The sequence below is a fragment of the Acyrthosiphon pisum genome, chromosome X (genome assembly GCF_005508785.2).
Source record: "Acyrthosiphon pisum isolate AL4f chromosome X, pea_aphid_22Mar2018_4r6ur, whole genome shotgun sequence".
NCBI lineage: Eukaryota > Metazoa > Arthropoda > Insecta > Hemiptera > Aphididae > Acyrthosiphon > Acyrthosiphon pisum.
In genome coordinates this window covers 75,777,925-75,801,215 of record NC_042493.1, presented here as the reverse complement: position 1 = coordinate 75,801,215, position 23,291 = coordinate 75,777,925, and the positions used below count along the sequence as shown (strand labels likewise).

Genomic DNA, 23,291 nt, shown 5'->3' with positions numbered 1-23,291 from the left:
CTATTTGGCAGGACGTAAAACGTAGAAGTATAATTAAATAAATACAATTAAGTAACCACTACAGTATTTACAGTAATTAATAATGTATCAACAATATGTTGACTAAGTATATAACATTACAATTGATCTTATTTGTCATCATAGGTATTTGTAATATTATAAAATGGCATTTTACTTAATTTCCATATTATATCACGTCTTTTAAAGATTTAATCATTACTAATTTTTTTTTTTTAACTTAGCTTTTTTTTACACGGAGTTATAAAGAAGTGTTTTTGGTGTGATATATATATGTATATATATTATATTCTATACTAACTATAGATAAGGTACTGGCGGCATCAGTTGAAGCCTCAAGGTCGGTTAGCAATTGTTTGGTATTTTATATGGTAAATAAAATGTGTTATTGTATTCAACCACTAGCTGACCCGGCATGCTTTGCTATTTCTAGGTTTCAAATAGTTTAATTATATAGCTTAATATAGTAATTACCCGGAAAAAAATTGTGGTTGTTCAACACTTCAACTCCTTTTAGGTGTGACACGCTGCAGAAGAAGCAATGTATTCTTAAATGTAATTGAATGATATTATATTTGAATATATAGCCATCCCGGCCGGCGTTGTTTCGCTTCTGATTATGCAAGAAGTATATTATCAGGTACGTACCTAATATACCTGCGGTAAATCGCGGACCCCGCGTGGTACATCAAATCGATACATTCTGTACTAAAACACAGAGGCTTATGGCATCAATAATAATAATTATTATTATTAAAACCAATAGAAACCATGTACCTATAATTAAAAATGTCCATCGTAAATCTCAAAATCTCTGTTTGAGAACTTCTCCTACTTGGACTTCTTATTTACATTTTTTCTCGACCTATCTTCTTTCCCTAAGTCTAAATTTCATGGCAATCGGTTTATGAATGCATAAGGGACATAGTATAACATCATATATTTAGATATAGATTAGCCGGTGCCACGTAAATACATCACGGTAAATAATTGGTCGCAGTAATTTGGGCGCGGGTGTAATATCGTCGTGCGTCATTTAATTCTGGGAGAGCTAACAAAACTATTTATTTAAAATAACCCATAGAGGGCTTATATCTAAATCAATTAGGGGTATTTTTTTTTGGGGGGGGGGGGGGCTAAATGCTAGTTGCGCCCATGATGCAAATAATAGAATAAAACAATATTTTGTAGGCATTTTAAATTTTTAGGTAGTTATTTTATTCAAGTGGGAAAATATTCTATCATTTGTAAGTTGTTTAAATTAAAAATGTCTAACATGTACAGGGACAGGGGCGGACTTACTATTTTTCCGCCCCTAGGAATTACAACACTAGCACCCCGTACATTGGTGTGCTCCCACGGGAGGGGGGGGGGAATGTTCCATGAAATAAAACAAAACTATAAAAATTGTTTTATTAAATACTTCATCTTGTTTGGCCAACTTTTCTTGCCTTATTTTTTAAACTGGTGCCCACCTTTTTACTGGACATGTTTAATCTTTAATATTGTAATTGATGTTTTCTTATAGGTAGCCAGGTTAAGTAGGTACTGATTAAAGTGATGAGCACTCTAGTCTCTATAATCGTAATCGATTAGCAAATTTCTGAGCACTGAGCAGTATGCACTATGCAGTAGATAGGCGACAGTGTCAGCGTCGCGCGTCTTCGCAATGTTTATTATTATTAAATATTTTATCAAGACATCTGATTTCCAGAAATAATTCCAGTATTCTAGGAATAGACTAGTTTGGTGTTCGCGCACCCGCGCACCCTTATTGTGGTGACGGGTGCGGGGTGAGGCGGGTCTTTCCAATTAATATCAAATAATTTATTTGATAAGCACTGTGCGAGCTGTTCCTCACCTAGATAGTAGAGGCCAGCAGAGTGGCTATACGCAATGTACCCGGCAGCGGCCCGAGGCAGTATATTTGACTGCCTTGGCTGGCGTTTTGCGCATGTGCCATACACCATATTGTATGTGTTGACGCCGCACACCCGTATGCCATCTCCCATGTATTAACATAGGCAACGCCGGCAACTGCCTCGTCGAGTGTCGATGACGAACCTCTAGCGGTGGCGGTGCGGTGCGGCGCGCGCCGGTCGCAGGGTTACACTCAAACGGCAAGGTTATTATTATAGCTTATAAATTAAAACGTTACTGCGACGTGACCCATTCTCCAGTTTCATGCAAGTTGTATATAAAAAAAAATTAATATAAAATATAAATTTAGGTAAAAATAATTATGAAATTATGAAAAACTAAAAAATAAAATTAACTAAAAAATTGCGCCCCAGATAATATTGCGCCCTAGGCACGTGCCTTGGTGGCCTATGGGTAAATCCACCCTGTAACAGGGTAATTTTTAAGCATGCTCATCCCCATATTTTGTTCTTTTTAATAGTGAATCCATTCAAATTCTCATTTAGGTACCTATAGAATTTTAAGTACCTATACCATAAAGACCATATCATTTTCAAATTTCTGATATATTTTGAACTACTTAAGGAGTGTCCTGTGTCGTAAACAAACTTATATTTTTCAAATGAAAATCTTCATATTTTACTGCAAATTATTTAGCGGATGATTTTCTTAGAAATTTTAATGTGTCTAAATCAAAATTCTAATGAGTAATGAGTAGTTTCTAAGTTATTATAAAAAGTTTATACTAAGATTAATTAAAAATGGTTTTATAAAAATAAAAGCTGTATGATGTTATTTTATATGCAGTATTTATTATACTCGTTTCATTTTTACAAATTATTTATACTGATAAAATACAAACTTTTTCAAATCGTCTAAGCCTCCATATGTACTTGACTCATTACTATAGCTATACTATACCAAATTATTTAAGGTACTACACTAGTTGGATTCCAGTTTTTTTTAATTAACTACTACACTATTAGGGTCCTAGTTTTTTATAGGTTCCTACTACACTAGTGGGTTCCCAGTTTTTTTCTGGTACTCAACTAGCTATAGCCTGGTCCCTAATAGTTTTTGGTAATTAATATACTATACTAAAATTTTTCTTCCTATTTTAGCAGACTTAGCAGACTGCCTATGATCTATTAAGAGTGTAGATCAAAGTTATAGCTAAAAATATTTTTAAAAAGTTTTTTTTTTTTTTGTTTATTTACCTTTAACAATATAAATTATAAGAATTTTACAAATTATAAAATGATAAAATTGTAGGTACAATACCAAGAAAAAAAATTTTAAAAATCTAAATATATAAAAAAAAAATGCACATATTAGGTACCTATATAATATAAATAAAATGTTCTTTAAAAAATCACTTTTGTGTTGATAAAAATGTATATTACATTAATTTTTGGCATTTGCATTAAATAATAATTTGTACAATTCATATACATAATTTATATTTTTATATCAAAGAGACCAAAAAAAAAACTGTTTAAAAATATCGACTTAAAACCTATAAGTTCGACCGACATGACCTTGACTAGTGCCTACGTGTTGCGGCTTATAGGTCACGAGGCCAGTGTTCTCCTGGACTAGTGAGTAGTTTTTAGTTCGTAGAAAAACCTAGAAACTCACAAAATGTAAAAATGTTTAAAAATATGTTAAACGGTCCGCTGTCGCCTATCAAGTACCTATTCACCTCAAAAATACTAATATCCTATAAATAATCAGTATTTTATTTTAGTTGGAATACCAAATATAATACCTATATATTGAAATACATTATGATTTATGGCAATACATTTAAGATACATTTTAATGTACATCATAATGAAAATGGCGTATGCCATATGTCCTTACTTGAGAATATTTTTGATTTATTTCTATTTATAAGCCATGGATATTTATTTTTTTATATTTATAATATATTTATGTAAAAAGGTACATTCACATTTGTATTCATACATTTACGATTTTTTTATTTATATATTTTGTATAATGCATCGATAATTTCCATACTATAATAAGGAAATTGTAAGAATGTAATTTTCAATGCTTCGTCGTACACTCTTGAAATTGGCCTATAGCTGCGCTTGCTTTCCTTACGTTGCTCAAACAGTTAACAGCAGCCATAGCTGTATCAGGATTATCCGAATGTATACATTTTTTTAAAAACTAAATGAATTCAAGAACATTTTTAAATAAGTTAGTACTCACATTATTTTTAAAAAAAATGTAAACATACCGGAAGGAATCCTAACGCCTCAATCCTTACACAATTTAAGGGGTCTTCGGATAATCCGCTAAGCGCAAGAGGAACGTTGTCTCTGACGACTTTATGCTCAGAATGCGTGTACTTAATTAATTTATCCATAATGTGTTTGCAGCTGAATCTGCGTGCTGTTACACCAACAGTGCAGCATTTACCCAAAGCTTTGCAGAGATTGGCTCTCAAGTTCGTGTGCTCCTGTAACAGATAATAATACAAATGGATAGGCACTTATAGCTTTTTCTGTAAGTACACATATGGTTATTATTTTTTTTTATTATAAGATAAACCCTCGGTATCAAGGCCATTGAGCAGTATATATATATTAAAAGAGTTATGTGCTAGGTAACAGTGGAAGAATTAGTATGTTAAACAATGAAAGGAAACTTAAATTAATTTATTACTTAGCTACTTATTTAATATATTTTCTTATTATGTGTTGGTAGATATAATATTATTATAAGTATAATATCATATTGCACCTATATTAAAATGCAAACTTACCGTAGATACGAGATTTGCCAAATTTTCGACAATTCCTGCGTCGACCATTATTTTTAAATTCTCATCGAACGTAGCAATAACGACGATTAGATGACAAACTGCCGCTAAAAAATCCAAATTCTTGTGCGTCAATAAATCTACCAGGTCACAGACCGCCTCGTACATTCCCTTCAGAGGGTTCAAGCTAAACTAAAAAACGCACACGATGAAACATTTTTTAAAGAAACGAATAAGAAACCACTATGAATTAACACGTCTAAAGGTGGGTTTCCACTAGATACGTGTACGTGTACATGCATAAAAATACTTTTCTGTGATTGGTTGGTATACATGGTAAGCTTTTGGTATACCAGAGTGTTATACGTTCTTACCATAGGCTTGACCATGATACCATGAAGTTGGATCCAGTTCAACTTTTCACGTGTACACGGCTCTATATTGATAACATAAGAATATATTATGAGGTAACTAATATGTTACCAATCCGAACCGATCTAACCCATATTAACCGATGGGAAACGTTTGTGAGACCGTTCATAGCGAACGTATCCGGTCAATATATGCACGTAAACGTACACGTATGTAGTGGAAACCCACCTTACAATATAATATAATATTGGTATAATAGGTTTGGTATATTTGTACTTGTGTGTTTTCAACTATCATGGCCAGGCATTCGGCAGCGGCTATGATCGTTTGCGGTTCGTAGAAATCTTCGTACTTATCGAACTCGTCCACGTCCAGGGACGGCAACAGTACGAAAATTAACCGAAACCCCTTGGCCTCGTCGATCATTTCCATGCACTGTGGGTCGCTAGACGCTCGACCTATAGCGGTGCACACGTGTGCCAACACAAGGCTGTGCAGGCTAGTGTTGAGCAGTTCCAGATACTTTGGCACGGCAAATTGCTTGAGCTTGCCACGCAACGATTCAGATTTCCACAATTCAGACAGCGTGGCGACTGCGTAGCCGATTACCCGGTCGTCGAATTTGTATGCCAACAGTTCAAGAAGGAAATCTACGATGCGGTCTTTTTCGATCACTTGTCTGCATTTCGCGTTCAATGAGCTCTTCCACAGCACGGTGATGATCAACACCATAACGTGGTCGTCGTTCCTGCAGGACGAAACGGTTTAACTAATTAATGTAGTCGTTATATTAAGATTGTTGAATTTCAAGCATGTACCAGGTCCAGGTTCTTGTAACGGTGTATGCTATGTATGGTAGGTAATAAGAGTTTAAGGTTGAGTCGTAAAATGAATAAATAATAATATGAAATAGATAGGTACTCGAACATAAAATTATGTTAATATAAATACATGTTCATTATTGAAACAATCTACATAGACTACTGTGTCTTGTACAAGACATACACGTCGCGTATGGTACCTGGTATGATGATCCCCCACCATATATAATATGTATAAACGTTATTTGATACGTAACACCTCTTTTCTTATAATAACATTTTGATTTTATAATAATTATGATTTATTATAATACAATTGTGAACATTTCAATTTATTATCCGTTTATGATTATAATATTAAAACGCAACTTAATAATAATAATAATATTATGTGTGGTGTATAATAATATGTTATAAACGATAGATAGATAATTTAAATTGCTATTTTTATGAAAACAACATATACCTATATTTTAAGAAAATGTGTTAGTTTTGAGAAATCTTAGTAGTTCTTGAGGGTCTAGGAATATTGATTGTGCACAATCAACACGATACATGTATCGGTTGAAGCGCATAAGCGTCCGAACAGGGTATGGTCATGCGTGCCGTGGCCTGTGGGCTTTGTTTAACGTTCAAGTCACAAAATAAATAGTATGCATGATAACCAAGAAGTATGAGGTTAAGTTAGAAGTTTAGTTAAATAAAACAACCACAAATAATGATATAACTCATCTCTACCGTTCATTGTTTAAGATCGATCGTTAGATTGTGATAATATATAATTTTTATTCCAAGACGTGTGATCCTACTTTTACTTATAAATATTATTTATAGTCAATAAGCAACAATAATTGTTATTATATTATAGTTGCCCTTTATAAAAGTTATATTTTATGTTTTTTTTTTTTGTTTATGATTATAATATATTTTTAGAAACTAAATTATAGCTAAAATTAATGATTACAAATTCGGGCTCATCTGTTTTGCATCGTTTTAATAAGGAATATATTGCTAAAATCAAAAGTGGTTAGGTATATACCACATAGGTAAAAAACCACATCTGGTAAATATTTTTAAATAACTAGAACCAAATTACGTAACAAAATACCATCCTCTATAATAAACCTACCTACCAATTAATTTATTAAAAAAAAAAAAAAAAAAACATTTTGCAATGATTAATGGATTCTTCTGGTGAATTAATAATATTATGGAAATAATATTGTATTCCTTTACTCTAATCAATGTCAATGTAAAATAATTTAATTTTAATCAATATTATTTCTGCAGACACAAATTGCAACTAAGTATTTTTGATCATTTGCCATTTGCAATGATGTAATCAAATTTGATCAGCCAAAGATTCCATTCTGATTTTATTAATTACGTGCATATACTTATCCCATTATACCTACTATAACAGGCGTGGATTCAAGGGGGCTCTGAGTGCTTGGACATTGTCCCACTGTTATCTAAGACACCAGTAAAATACATTTGTATCATAAATTATGTAATTTAAAATAGAAAGGTATAAACAATTTTTTTTGAGCACCCTCTATTACATTTTTCTGGATCCACGCCTGTACTTTAATGTTATTATATATGTTTAATGTATAGGTTTATTTTTACTGGAATTTTGTGACAGCTTTGAATAGGGCTTCCATACCCTTGTGTTTCAGCAGAACGTTGTATATAGCAGGATCACCGTCAAACATGCACAGTATCGTTTCGGTTGCTTTTTCCGCGAGCTGGGTAGAATCACTGACCAAAAACTGTATGACCTGCTGCAAAATGTTCTGCTCCTTAAGTGCTACTCTAATGTGTACGTCTGTGTTTTGTCCAACGACTCCTGGCCGTGTACGGCAACATTCCGCTACTAAACTCATTATGGAAACTTGAATTTCGCCATGTTTCGAGTTCAACAATTGCGATAACAGCTGCACGAACCCGATTTCCCTATAATAACGTATATTTTGTTTATGAATGACGTGCCATGGAAATAAATATACATTAACTTCACCACAACAACTGTTCTTGGCATTTTAAAGACCGGCATAACTGTCTTAAAGTGCCGGAACAGCAGTTCATCAAACCTACTGCGGCCCGATTTATCTCGTTCATACTATTCAAGTGCATTGGTAATATGTGTTTCGATACGTTCATCATTTGCACCTTAAACATCGATAGTCGTTTTTATTATAATATGAGACCAGACACCGGTAGTTGTGTGGTTAGGTATAATGTGTGATCGACAGGGGTCGAAAATACTTTCCATACGTACCATGGTCTTAATTCCACCACTCAATCGTATAAGCTTCCTGCCTCTTCTCAGTTTCGCGATGTTCTGTAACGTTTCCGAAGCCAAGTATTTGACTTTGTAGTTGTTTTTGAACAATAAAATGTTAATCAAAGGTTTCACCGCGTCCAATGTACACAATGAGCATTGGATTCCGTAATGTTGGGACATTTCATGTACAATGATCAAAGCATTTTCCTAAAATATCGTCGTTGCTTTGAGATAAAAATAATAGATAGTGAAACGTATACCTAGGTATACTATAGCTATAATAATATAATGGTTTTCTCTATACCATACATTCGTCGTTGTTACATTCGAGTATGTTAATCAACACTTTGAAGCCATTTAAAGCAATAAACATGTTTTGATAAGGTCCCTCTAATATTTTTTCAGCTTTAAGTTTGATCAACGCGGCCAAGGTTTTTGTTGGGTCAGTATTCTAAAGTTTCAAAGAATTTCAAAAATATAAGTAAATAAAAAATAAACAAATATTTCGATGTTACCAGTTAAAAGTTAAAACCAGAAATCGGTCAAAACAAGTTTTAACTAGACAAAACTAGTTATCACAAACCCATTTCGTCAAACCTGATTTTTTCTACCTACCAGTCTCATAGCCAGACCAAATGTTCAGATTATTAAATTTTAGGGGGGGGGGGGGTAATAAAATGCATACTTACTTAACCATAACATATAACTAGATACATGCATTTAAAAATTATTATTTTTTTTTTTTGGGGAGGGGGCAACGATTAGTTCCAGGGGTGACAATTTCCCCCTTGCTTCCCCATGGTTACAAGTCTACTACCTACTTAACCTCAATTTTAAATGTGGGTAACGCTGATCGTGTTTTTCAACCCTTTTGAGCATTTGCGTAGACAACACCAGATAATGTACAGTTAACATCGCAAATACGTAATTATCGTAGTATAATTTCACGATTCATGAATATTTCTTACAAATTTCAAAAGATGCGTACGATTCTGTTCTGAAGAGCCGAAGACTAAAAAGTGTATGAATACAATAAAAGTTTATCACTGCTTGTATATTATCTTAATATATAGCTACTGGCTACTTATATAGTTATGTCCAGTTCAACGATATAAAAATAACTTCTGAAAAACAGTTTTCTCTATCTAGAGCTGAGTTTTAGTTTTCACTTTTCACCTATATATTTTAGACACAAGTAGTTCTAACTAAAAAAAGAAAGTTATAACTAGTTCTACAGTTAAGGGTTCTATTTAATTCTATACTTTTAACTAGGTACCTATAGTAATAATCAGCTTTGATGAAAGAGTTTGTGAATGATAAAACTAGTATTGATAGATTTTTGTACTTATTAACATCGCATTGTACAGCATGGATTATTGGATTACACTATACAATACCAACTATCGATTACCTATATAATATATAATTTAATATAATCTACGTTATATACCTAATAATAAGATAAGTACGTTTGAAATTGTTTCACCTATAATAATTTGTAGCCTGTAGGCTGTAAGTACATTGCAACGCATTCTCGAAATCATACAACTTAAAAGAAATATGTTTATTTCACAATAAATCCCTTGTACGTAAGCAACCAAAGGTTTTACAAAAAACAACAGCCGATTATTGTACATTATAATTAAATCACCATTATATTAATTATTAAAGATTTTATTAACTAGTTGTTTAAGTATCATAGAATATAGAAATATCATAATGGCTTTTACAACCCGGGATGACCCGCCCAAAATGCCTCTCACAGTGTGATGAATGACATATTATTATCTATTCACGAATACGTAAAAAGCATTAATTTAGGAAAAACAACTAGAAGGATATTGGCTATATTGTAGGAATTCTGCTTCAGGAAAGGAGGAACAGGAACCTCATGTATAAGGGAGTTCGTTGTACATAATTTTAAAATGTAGTTAGTATAGCCGAAGCGAAAATTTAATTGTGTAAATTTCAAGATCAATAAAAAATATATATATATATAATATATAATAAAATAATATAAGGGTAATATTATCTATCTACTAACGGTTTTTGAACGTGCTGTATAATAATGCTATCTTAAAAATATTACTTATCTAATACTTAGCTGTTACAATCCGGTCACACAAACTTGATACAAAATGTAATAAGTTTCTAAGTATTAATGCTGTAAAATATATTTGTACATACCTACCTACCGAATATTCCGTTATCTAGATTATTTACCTCCTAATTTAAATTCGTTCACCTTAATTTCTGCTAACAGCCTTCTTAAACCTTCGAAATCGGATTTTTCTAGTCCTGTGTTCAATGCTGGATTATACCATCGTTGTTCTTCGATTTCATTTTGAGTTAAACTATCAGTAGAACTGTTGTCTAAATCTTCTGGTGGTGTTACATCGATAACCAGTGGCGCAACAACAGTCTTGAAATGAACAAAAATGTTACACCTGAGTAGATATACTAAATACTTAATAACTATCACTAAAGCATCTAACAAATATATTTATTGCAGTAATGCAGTAATAAGTAATATAGGTTATAATTTATAATATTGAATAAAATAATGGTAATAATATATGAAATAGTGAGTCTGTAATATTTAGACTGTATACTGTATAATGCAATTTTTTAGAATGCGGTAATAAAATTACGATGCTTACCTAATTCTTTAATGCTAACTAAATACAAAAAAATACTTTTCTGAGATAGGTAATAGGTCTTAAAAATAATATAAAAAAGAGGGTAAGTGTATGTCGCTCTGCTGTACAGTAGGTTACAGGTGGGTCACTGTAATAGATGGTGTTAAATTTGAATTCAATGATATAATATCATTGTATAAGTAAAATGATTCTGAGTGAAAACTGTCAGCTAGCCTATGATATTCCTAAGTATATTTGATGATATTATTGTGCATAAATAATTTATATATTTACCTATTTACGAGGGACCTTGTTTTAAATTTTCAATCCTTAGCTATAAAAGTTGAATATTTTATACATTTTTAACTACAAAATAATTTTTACATTTTGTCAAAATTCAAACATTAAATGCTTATAAAAAAAATTGCGCCTATGTATTTTGAATATTTTTCAACTACTATGGTAACAATATATCAAGAGCCTTCCATTAAATTTTCACGCTTTTTACCTAACAAATAAAATTATTATATTTAATTAATATATTTAAATATTTTAAAAAATGTATGGTGTATATAAAATGGGAATATAAACATTCATTGAAATTTGCATGTACCTACAGTTATTCGTTTTTGAATTACAACAAAATAACAAAATCGCTACGTGAGAAATTGAGTGAATATCCAATATTGTAAAAACATGAACTTCAAAAGCTCATAAAAATTGAATTTGATTTCCTTGTAGACATTTTTTTTTATTAAAGGTATATAAAATTATGAATAATATTTACTACATTTTCACACGTTTTTCCTTAATTTTTATGATGTTTTTCCCGGCGCTTTTGAAAACTATTGAGACTTTTAAAATTTGACCTCCCAAATGCATCAACAATATTCACTTTCCCATCGAACAACATACTGTTGAAGAAAATCGGAGCAGTTTTACTGCCCCAAACCGTGATGACAGACACACAAAAAAAAGGCATATAAGTGGATGTCGCTCTGCTGTACAGTAGGTTACAAGTGGGTCACTGTAATGGATGGTTAAATTTGAATTCAATGATATAATATGATTGTATAAGTAAAACGATTCCGAGCGAAAACGGTCAGTTAGCCTATGATATTCCTAAGTATATTTGATGATATTATTGTGAATAAGTAATTTATATATTTACCTATTTACGCGGGACCTTGTTTTAAATGTTCAATCCTTAGCTATAAAAGTTGAATATTTTATACATTTTTAACTACAAAATAATTATTAAATTTTGTCAAAATTCAAACTTTAAATGCTTATAAAAAAATTGTGCCAATGTATTTTCAATGTTTTTCAACTGCTATTAAAATAATATATCAGGAGCCTTGCATTACATTTTCACGCTTCTTTACCCAATAAATAAATTTTTATTGGTATTTATAGAAAATAAACTAAAAAAAATTAAAACTGACTGTAAACAGCTCAAAAAGAGTCAAAATATTTTTAAAATTATATGGTGTATAGAAAATAAAAATATGAACATTCAGTGAAATTTGCATGCATCTACAGTTATTCATTTTTCAATTATAACGAAATAACAAAATCGTCTACGTGAGAAATGGAGTGAAAATCCAATCTTATAAAAATATGAAATTCAAACGCTCATAAAAATTTAATTTGATTTGTTTGAAGAAATTTTTATTTTGATAAGGATAGACAAACTTATGAATAATCTTGTATTAGATTTTCAAATCTTAGATTTAAAAAGAAAAATTTTTATGACTTTCCAACTCAAAATAATTTTCTAATTTTCGTCATTTTTACGTATTTTGTCAATATTTGAACTTTAAATGCTTTTATAAAAAAATTGTGATTTTGGATTTTTAATTTTTTTCATCTGCCTTTGAAACAATATACTAGGAACCTTCTATTAAATTTTTTTACCACCAAATAAAATTGAATTGATATTTATAGAAAAAAAAACTAAAAAAAATGGAAACTGAAAATGTCCGTAAAGAGCTCAAAATATATTATAGTGTATGGAAAATGCTAATACATATAAACATTCAGTCAACATTTAAGTACCTACGGTCATTTGTTTAAGAGTTGCACCGAAAACCAAAATCAATTTTCTCGAAAAACAGATTTTGAGTAAAAATTCCCGTTTTCCTCAATGTTTCTTTTGTTTTTCACGGTGCTTTTTGAAAACCTTTGAAACATAACCACTAAGAAATTTTTTCCTTTTCGACCCCCCCCCCCCCCACCCAAAGTATTAACTATATTCACTTTTCTATCAGAAAAGATACTGTTGAAAGAAAATCCAAGCATTTTTACTGTCCTAAAAAAGGTGATGACAGACACAAAAATAAAACAAAATAAAAAAAAAACTAAAAAAAAACACACATCATTGTAAAATCAATACGTTCATCGCTCCGCTTAGAATCTAAAACAATCATATTGGAATATAGATACCGGGTTAATTTTTTTTACCTTTATAACTATTTAGTATTTTTAATCGAATGCATAGTATTCTAATATATTTTAGTAACTATCATACATTTATAACCAATATATTATTAAATTCAATAGGTTTTCATAATAATTGCATACAGTATAGTCTATAATTTTTATTACTTAGGGCCCGTTTTTCAATCATAGTTTAAACCTCGGTTACGCCTAACCCATTGATTTTACCAATCGAATTCGGTGGTTTAACCTTAGTTCAACGATTGTAATACGGGCACTTAGTGAATCTTTCACCCAATTATTACTTCCAAAAAATAATCCTATCCTTGTTTTTACCAGCCAGCTGCAACCCAAATAACAGTAGGTACCTAATGTATTATTCTCATTACCATAAATTTAGTTTTGTCTTCTTCATCAAGTGTAAACACTGATTCATTTTCATCGCCTTTTGTATCACCTTGTTCTTGCCGTTTAGTTCCAATTTCTAGATTTTCAGGAGCAGAGACTCCCAGTAAAACAAAAACATCTTTTGACGCTAACTCAACTTGCTCATCTGCCATAATGATTTATTTTTCTCAATATTATTGCACCAATCTTAAATACATAATAAGTATTAAATAAAAAAATAATAGTATTTATTAAAGTGGTATGAAATAAACAACATACGCGTTACCTACCTAACTGAAATAATAAATAATTTGCACCGAATTTTCAGACATTTAAAATTTTATGTATAAATGTATAATATTATATATAAATACAAGGTCTCCCAAATTTTGTTTGACAGAAATGGTTGAGAGAACTACCCTACATAAATTCTGGAAGAATATAAATGTTTACACAATTGTAAACACACAAAATATCTTTATTTGTAAATAAAGTTTTAATTATATTTATTTGGTACCGATTTTTTAGTATTGGCTAGTCTTAATATCAAAAATCGTAACTATGTATCTTGTATCTACTACTGCATGGTAGCCGGTAGGTATATATCACGGGATATTATTTTATTCAGTTGATTCTTACCGGCTGAATCATAAACCGATTCTGATTAAACCGAATCGCCTAATACTAAATTATTTCTTATATACCGAACATATTATATAATTTATTACTTTACTGGTAAATTGTATATAAAATAAATCCAAATATAGCCAGTAACATTATAAAATATGGTCATGGTTTCAAAAAAACTGAACTACGACAGTCGTGACCAAAATATCAAATACCTATAATACCTATTAACCTACTAACCTACTAACCTATTAATACCTATAATTAATACATAAACACTAAACAGTATATCCTAAAAATCCCGTATCACCCTTAGTATCTCCGTGGAAAATCAATATGTTTAAATGCAGTTTTTTTACAGTAATAAGTATGGTATTCTGATTGGAAAGCATGAGATTCGATTTTTATTTCAAAAATTCAAAAATTACCAAAAAATTTTTTAAGCAATTATATTTGTTACCTATATTTCCAAGATAGCCGTTTTGTTGATCGTAATATTTTTTAAAACAATTCAAAATAAAAAATATTACAATTTAATGAAAATCGACCAAGTTATAACTATAGAGCTAATTATTATATTGAATTTCTAAAAATAATAGTTACCTACCAATGTCCGTATACATAGTCAGCTAAGACATATAGTTTAACACGAGGCCAGATTGGTTAGGTGGAGCTACCGAGAAAATCTAAAAAAAAAATATTTTAATACATGAAATCGAAAATCATTCAATATATTTTATTTATAAATGTTCCAAGTGACCTCTATTATTTGTAACACAGAGTTAAATTTTCTAATATCTCAGGTAAAATATATTGAATTTTTCCTTTAATGCTTAGAAGGAGATCAGACAATAAACACGATGGATAACTATACAATTTAGACATTTAGCACTAAAAATTTAGAAAATAAGTATTTGCAACATTATTGTAACAAAAGGCTTAGGTGGGGACACACTATTATCACGTCATGTGAGCTCAAGTCTTATTTCGCTAACTCACGTCATGTCACACGATTGAAATATTTAACCTCACGTGATATCATGTTTCTATTTTTCTATCGTTTCACATATTTTATGTCACGTGATATCACATTTTATTTCGATTTTGAATTTTGAATTTTTAAAATGGAAGCTTGTTTTATACCAATTTAGTTTTTATTAGATATGGAAGAAAAATTAATAGAACATGTGAAACTTCATGAAGTTTTATACAATTATAAATTTACCAGCTATAGGGACCAACATATCCGTCAGGAAGCATGGGAAGAAATCTGGAAGGAATTACAAATGCAAGATTAGTTTATAAATAGGTACTTTATGTAATGCAATATTATGTTCTTATCTTTTTTGAAATTGTATTATTTTTAAATCATAGTTATGAACAATTCAGAATTGGCCAATAATAACCTATGTTTACAATAATTCATGTACTTACTGAAATATTTTATATAAATATTAATAAATTCAAATATTATAAGTAAATCAATTTAAACATATCGTTTAAAATATTGTATAATTTTTAAATGTATTTTATTACAAAATAATAATGACACTGTGTAATGTGTAGAATAATAATAATATAATCGTAATATGAATAGTAGCCAGTACGTAGTAGATATTATTCTTAAATTAATTATATAATATATACAAATATAAAATTATTAATTATTAAAATAAGTATTTAAATTATAAAAAAGAAATTATTAAATTGTAATAGTCATTATCAGTTTGAAGTCGTCCTCTACGTACATAATTAAGTTCCCAGGGTACACGACCAGCAGTGCAGTTAAAATAGTTTTAAAAATTTTCTCGTATATCAAAAGCTTCACGTGTACAATTACTTCTTATACCTCTTATATTTTTCATGCCTAATTCTTCATTTTTGTGATATGTCTATATCAGGTTTTTATTATCTGTACATAACATATTATGTAGACAACAGACTGTTAGTACGATTTTTTCAGCCAATTCTGGTTAAACCTCTAAAGTTTTCCGACGAGCTGCCAGTGTCCCAAACGCATTCTCCACCACTCTTCTATCTCCAGAAAGCCTATAATTGAAAATTTTATTCATTTTCTCCTAAATGGCACCTACTATAGTGACGGAGAAAACATCTTTTAAAAGGAAAAGCTTCGTCACCGAGTATGACGTATAGCTGTGGCACTCCATTCATAACTAAAATAACTTATTCTGGCATATTCAATGTTTTATTTTCCAACATTTTTCCAATGGTTGATTTTGAAAAAATTCTACCATCACTGTTCCTTCCATAAGAACCTACGTCAATAGCTTTAAATTTATAGTCAGCATCTTGGGCACTGAATATTAATATTTTTCCCGTCTATCACCCCGATGCGATTGGGAAAATTCCATAACCTAACCTTTCTGCGACACGTTTGACGTTTCCAAAACATTTCTGTGGGTTGAGGTATGATAATGGGTCCTAATTTTGTCCATATAGTGTCACAAACTTCAACGACTATTTGTCTGACCGTGCCAAATCACATCCTATAGTTAAATGCAATGCTTCGAAAGGAATTTCCCGTTGCCGAAAATTGAATACAAAATAAAAATGTAAAATGTGAAAAATATTAATTTAAACACAAGTTTGAATAATTGAAAAATGTATTTTTAGCGGAAAAAGCAAAAGATCTATGAGATAAATTAAGAAAGTGTTTTTGTAACGCAGTGAGTAGACGCAGTGAAAAGAAAAGTGGACAGTTAGGCTGCAAAAAAATTACTGCTTGGAAATTTGAACAGCAAAGTTACCAGACTTAGAAAATAGAAAGTATTTACGAAAAAAATTCATATTTTTTTCTTAAAGTTTTTTAATATAATTTTAATTCTATACATATATATAAAACTGAAATCAAGCAAAAGAGGAAATCTTTGTTACGGTTTGGCTTCGAAACTTCTTATCCAATTGTCATGCAGTTTTTTTTAAATGAAAGAGGATATCACGGAGCAGGTTTTAGGCATAAATAAAGTCCGATGATTCAACCCCCAAAGAAGAATATAAGGGATTGTAAAAATACAATAGTGGCGCCATCTGTCCAGGATAAAAATAAACATATTTATAATATATTTTTGTTTATTGTAAGGTTGCTATTGGTTATGACTGTTGTAGTTTTAGTTGTTAATTTTTAAGAATTTTTTTTAAATAAAAAGAGGAAATCAAACCTTGGCCGCTCTACAAATGGTATGGTGCCAAGAGAATGCGCTTATCTTGGCACAATATAGTTGAAGATGAAATTAATAACATTTCCGCTGTATGTTGAATTGAGTAAAACAAAAAAAATTGGTATAACTTTGATACTTTAAAGCTAATTTATACACTTACGTACAAACGGCTATAATATGACACAAGCACCAATGGTGTGAAAATGGCATATCATTTGCGCCAAAATTAATATTTTATATAAATAGTTATTTAAAAATGTCGATCTTATAAAAAATTTTCAAGAAATATAATAGAAATTTTTAATTTTTAATTTAAATAAATCTGTTGAACAATCAGAATTTTTTTTCCGAATAACGGAAATTTTTTATCAGTTTTTAACAGGTTTACACTACTCTGCATACAGTTCAATTGCTCTTCATATAAAAAAAAAAACATTGCAAGATAGACAGGATTTGTGGAGCTATGAAATAGTCCCACAATTTGCAAACAACTATCCACGGGTGCGGAATACGCGGGTGACAGCTAGTAATTTAATAATTACTTATTAAGGGCTACAAGTAATTTGAATAATTTATTGTTAATGAAGAACATGGTACAATTGTAAACAACAATTCAAATGCTAAAACACGGGATATAAATGTAGATAATGATGAAACTGAAGAAATCTTAACAGAAGAGGGAAATGTATATGGAATAGAGAATCAATTCCAGGATATACAACCACTTGAAAATTACGATACATCTGGGATAGGCCAAATAAAACACCCAGAAAAAGCTGGAGCAAACTTTTTAAGCAATCTTAAAAAAATCAAAAAAGTCAACAGCAATAATAATAACCCGACACATCAAATATTGGAGATAATGAGAGAAAATGCAGCTTCAAGAAAAGCGAAACAGGAAGAGAAAATCATGAAACCAAAACTTCCTGCTGCATTTGAAAATATGGACGCAACTGATATTTTTTTTCTAAGGATGTCTAAAATGACAAAACTATTACTACTAATAGAACAGGCTAAAATTAAATTATTATTAAGTAATTCTGTTCTTCAAGTGGAAATTAGAAACACGAGTAACCGAACAGCTTCTCTATCCACTTATTCTCTTTTTCCATCTGAATCAACTACATCATCATCATCATCTTGGGGAAATGTTAAATATGAATTACGACATAGAATTTTCTAATTACGATATTAACAAAACTATTTTATTTTATCAATATAATATATAATAAACATTAATTAATTACAATAAATTACATTAAATTAACTGTATTAAAAAAAATTAACATGTAATTTATATTATTTTCTTATACCTAAATTTTTTTTTTTTTTTTTTATTGTTCTTAATTTACATTGACGACAAAGGCCATTAGTTACAATTGTTTACAAATATATATTTTTTTTTTTCATACTTAAATTTTACTGTACAGATTTGTTTTTCTTAATAATTTAACGATTTGTATCGTGGTATCTGCATCTGGTCCGAGTGCTGCATCTAGTGTGTTGGGTATGTGGAAGTTTCTATGTTCATCTGCGTATTGTAGGCATTCAGTGATTACATGGTTGACTGAAAGTTCGGTTCCACAAGTAACGCACTGTGGTTTTTCTCTTTTGTTCATGAGGTATTCGTGTGCAAGACGGGTGTGGCCGATGCGGAGTCTGTTTATAACTACCTTATCCCTTCTACTCGGTGGGAAGTTTGGCCAGTCGAAAATTGTGTTTTTTATTCTTATACCTAAATTTAAATGCGTAGCTTAGACAAACTCCTAATCGTTCTCGTGAAGTTTTTTCTATTAAAATCAAAATTTTAATTAGGTTGTGTATTAGTCTACAATAATTTCAAGATGTTCTTTAGCAGGTGATATGGGGTAAATTTACTAGTAAGAATCTTACCGTCTAAAAGAGTGTTCATTATTAAGCTAAGATTCTGTGTTTCATAAGCGTACTATGCTATTTTAAAAAGCAATACTTGTTCCAATATGTTCGGAATGCCAATTAAAAATAGTAGTTATTGTTTGTTCTTGTAGGTACTGAAGGTTTTGTTCTAATATGTGTTGTGTATTGTGATTCACTACTGCTTGTAAGATTCTGATCTTTTCTGGGATATTACTTTTGTTATGTATTTTGTTTTTGTTAAGTTCTAATAATTGAATGAAAATTCCGAAACTTTTGAGTGGTAGAGTGGAAACTCTATTTTCATCATTTCCAATTCTTAACATTAGACTTCTGTGATTATCTTCAACATCGTGTAAATATGGCAAGGTCGCTTTAGTAAATTGTTGTATAAAACTTTAAACGGTGAGCAAATCTCTTCGATTTCCACATACCAAAATGGTTTTTCATCTTTTTTCAAATGGTCTTGGTTGCTTAATAGTGAGCAATTCTGATATAATACTTTGAGATTAGTAATTGCACTCCTAAAGAGATCACTAATTCCCAACTAAAATGTGACAATCTGGCTTCTCCACTTGATTCTCAGTACATCCCTTATTGGTTCTTGAATGACGTTAGATTGAATATAGATGCAAATACTTTGTGATAATTCTCAGAGTGTAATCTATTGATTGGAGGTTCTGTGGTTCCCATTGAAATCAAGCTGAGTCAGAAAACGCTGTGGGATTCTTTGATTTGTGCCATTTACTCCTTGATATCCTCTCATGAAGTCTCATGAAATTTTTGAATCATCCGTAACCGGTCATCTTCTGATAATTCCTCTTGTGTAATGATTGTTATGAGTTATTGTAATTGTTCTGAGTCTCAACATTTATAGAACAGCATAGTCTGGAAGATTTTGCACTTGAGTCTGTCCAGACAACCCACTAAACGTGGTCAGTTATGATGTTGAGCTGATGACCAAAATGTACGGAAAACTTTGACTTCCCATACTATGCTGACTAATTTTTTCTCGGTTGTATTATAGTTTAACTACGCTTTATTTGGTATTCTGGATACTTTGGGTCCTTGAGAAAGAACACAACCAATTTTTCATAGTTGCTTGCATCAAATGTAAAGTTGAAGGGTCTGGTGAAGTATGGATACTAAAGGATCGCATAGTTTCTTAAAAGGTTTTTTTTATGTTTCGAAAGACTGCTGGCATAAATCGCTTCATCGGAAAGGCACATCCTTTTTAACTAATAAAGTTAGTGGTTTACCGATCTGTTATATATAATTTTTCTATAGATTAGATACTCTTACTTTTTAGGGTACCGGAAAGTACTGAACACATTTAACTGATTTGGCGTCAGACTTGATGCCTTAATCAGTATTTCTATGCCCTGAATAAATAACTTTCTTTCTCGAAAATTAACTTATCAGAAGTCGTAGTTTTAGACTGAATAATTGTCCGAGTCGTTTAACACTTTATGTGAGCTTCTGGGAATGGTCTGGGCAATTCTTAGCATTGATAATGATATCGTCAAGATATACAAACACATTTAACCCATTCAGGTCTAAAAGAACTTTATTTATTCACCTTTGGAAGGTTACACGGGAGCCTATTAAAGAAAACGGCATCTTCAACTCTCAAGCATTCAAAATGGCCTTTATCCGTAGGAAAGGATGTCTTCTCGTGGTCTACAGGGTTCATGAGAACTTGATAATGACCATGGGCTGCATCTAGTATACTGTGGTACTTGGATTTTCCTAGCTGGTCTAGTATGTCTGTAACTTTAGGAAGTGGGAAAGCATCTCCCACCGAAAGTATTATTGGTAGAGTCGTAGAAAATCAACGCATACCCGATATTTTACCATCAGGTTGACGTTTGGCTTCTTAGGAACAACCAATAGGGAAGCGTTCCAATAAGAATGACTAGGGAACCTTTCACCTTCTTGCTCTAGAACTTCCATTATTCGTTATTTTTTCCGATTTCTTCTGAATTTAAATTATCCGTTCAGATGACTGCATTTAGACTAGATATATTATCACCATTAGCGCAAGGTTATTTATGTTTTCAGATATTATGTGCTAGGTAGACGGTAACTTCATTGAAATCTTCGTGTTCTAGTTCTGTTAACTGAGGAATTTATACTTAACCTTGAGTGTCTGTTGGATTAATTAGTGGAACGTACACAAGTTAAATTTTCACTCTGGTGTCATAATTTTCACAGGTTATGATATTGTTAATGTCTTCAGTAGCGATTAAAATGTTTAAATGCACTGTTTTCCTTGGAGCCAGGGGTGCAACGAGAATTTCTAACCGTGGTTGTAGAGTCAAGTACGAAAAAGTTGGAAGGATATAAGTTCTTTGAACTGATGTTTATGATGATTCTTTATCCACTAATAAACGGTTTACCTAATATTCCCTCACTTGATACGGGGAAATTGGATTCGACAACTTGGAATACAATACTCTTTCTTTCACCGAAAATTCGAAGTTTGAGAGTCACAACTCATAGAGTTGTCACAAAATGCTTTATTATGCCTTTGAGGTCGTAAACTGTTTGGTCGTTAACTATTTCGTCTTCACGCAATGATGCTAGTTCAATTAAGTTTAGATCGCCGTCTGACTTGATTAAGAATTTGGTGTCTGTCGGAATGATTTGCGGATTTTGACACTATAAGTGATCCTCCTCTATTTTTGGGGACTCTATTATTTAAAATATTCCATCGAATGAGACTACGGCTGTTTTGAGACTTTCTGCTGGGCGCCACTGTTGGCTCCCGACTGTAAAGAGTTTTTAAAATTTTGAGTTGATGCATTGTTAGAGTCACCCAATCGTTCTGAATCTACGCCTCTTAATCTTTTGCATGTACTGGTTTTTATAGTATCTGAAAGTAATTGTGCTCAGATATGTCCCAGATACAGTGCTTGAGGATATTCTGGATAGTGACTGGGTTGTATTGGTTTGAGACCTATTATAACAGTCTCGGGCCCAATGTCCCATTTTACTACAGTGAAACATGGCGTGCTAGATTTTTTTGTACTCTTTTTTCAATTTCCTTCATAGAATCGTTTTGACTCTACGAGTGAACTTCTTACTCCAACGTCAAAGAGTTGCGAGTTTTTATAAAATCCTACAAATTTAGAAAACCTTAAATGAAAACCTGTATAATCTGTGCATTCAAACTGTTTTCTAATAATATAGCCACCTCCGCTGATTTTCCACTAGTTTCTTGCTCCATGATGTCCTCCACTGATTTCTGTTTGCTTGAATATAGTTTCTAATAGAAGTGGGTGGTTGTACGTTGAGATTCCAATGAAGTTTTTTAAGTTTCTAATTCACTCCATGACTGAATCGAACAAAATTGTACTGCGGCCCGAGCTTTCCTAGTAAGCGGAATAATAATGCATTGGATTAGCCACGGCTTGGCTTTCTCGTTGACGCACATAATTGAAAATGTGCATTGTTCTAAAAACAATTCGAGGTCCACTTGATTTGCCCTACTGAATGTCACGGATAATAACGTTAAGGCTTCTTCTAGCCAGATTGTGTCTACTAATTTCCCTAATTGTGATAAAAGGTCTTGTGGATAGTTCTGTGTTTGTCGCTGGATTTTCTAATAGTTGGGAGTTTCCCATTTTAAGATTTTTTGGTTCTAGTATGGTTCCATTATTGTCCATTGCGATGGCCTGTTTTAAAATATTTATATGCAAAGTATGGTTTGTATGAGCAAGCACTCTATCCACGGCATTCAATTTTTGGTTAAAGTTTTGTAACAACGTCTCGTTGCAATCCATGACATGAAGTATCTGATTTATAAATAGGTTATCTACCGACATTTTCGCAACGAGACATTCAGAACCGGAATCTGTGGATTTGCAATTTAAGAGGACGTGTCACGGAAAAAAATCGATCGAAAAATTCCTTTAAAAACATGTTTGCCGGATC

At 31.4% G+C, this 23,291-nt stretch overlaps 1 protein-coding gene across 1 annotated transcript; it reads right to left on the bottom strand.

The window, feature by feature from the left end:
• Positions 1-3,437: 3,437 nt before the first annotated feature.
• On the bottom strand, positions 3,438-14,701 carry LOC100165221 (armadillo repeat-containing protein gudu-like). The gene is made up of 10 exons (XM_016802249.2): positions 13,659-14,701; positions 10,437-10,613; positions 8,496-8,642; positions 8,186-8,398; positions 7,925-8,076; positions 7,534-7,860; positions 5,360-5,831; positions 4,715-4,903; positions 4,187-4,408; positions 3,438-4,116 (listed from the first exon to the last, which is right to left on the bottom strand). The coding sequence occupies exons 1-10, from the start codon at positions 13,827-13,829 to the stop codon at positions 3,991-3,993; spliced, it is 2,196 nt and encodes a 731-aa protein (XP_016657738.1). The 5' UTR covers positions 13,830-14,701; the 3' UTR covers positions 3,438-3,990.
• Between the last annotated feature and the right edge of the window lie 8,590 nt (positions 14,702-23,291).

Bases quoted from the DNA above. Each gene is read 5' to 3' on its own strand.
- LOC100165221 (XM_016802249.2), bottom strand. From the start codon at position 13,829: ATGGCAGATGAGCAAGTTGAGTTAGCGTCAAAAGATGTTTTTGTTTTA. The intron at 5,832-7,533 runs GTAAAAATAAAC...TTCGTCCTGCAG, and splicing joins AAAGCTGTCACAAAATTCCA to GAACGACGACCACGTTATGG. The intron at 4,117-4,186 runs GTATGTTTACAT...GAATTCATTTAG, and splicing joins AGGCGTTAGGATTCCTTCCG to TTTTTAAAAAAATGTATACA.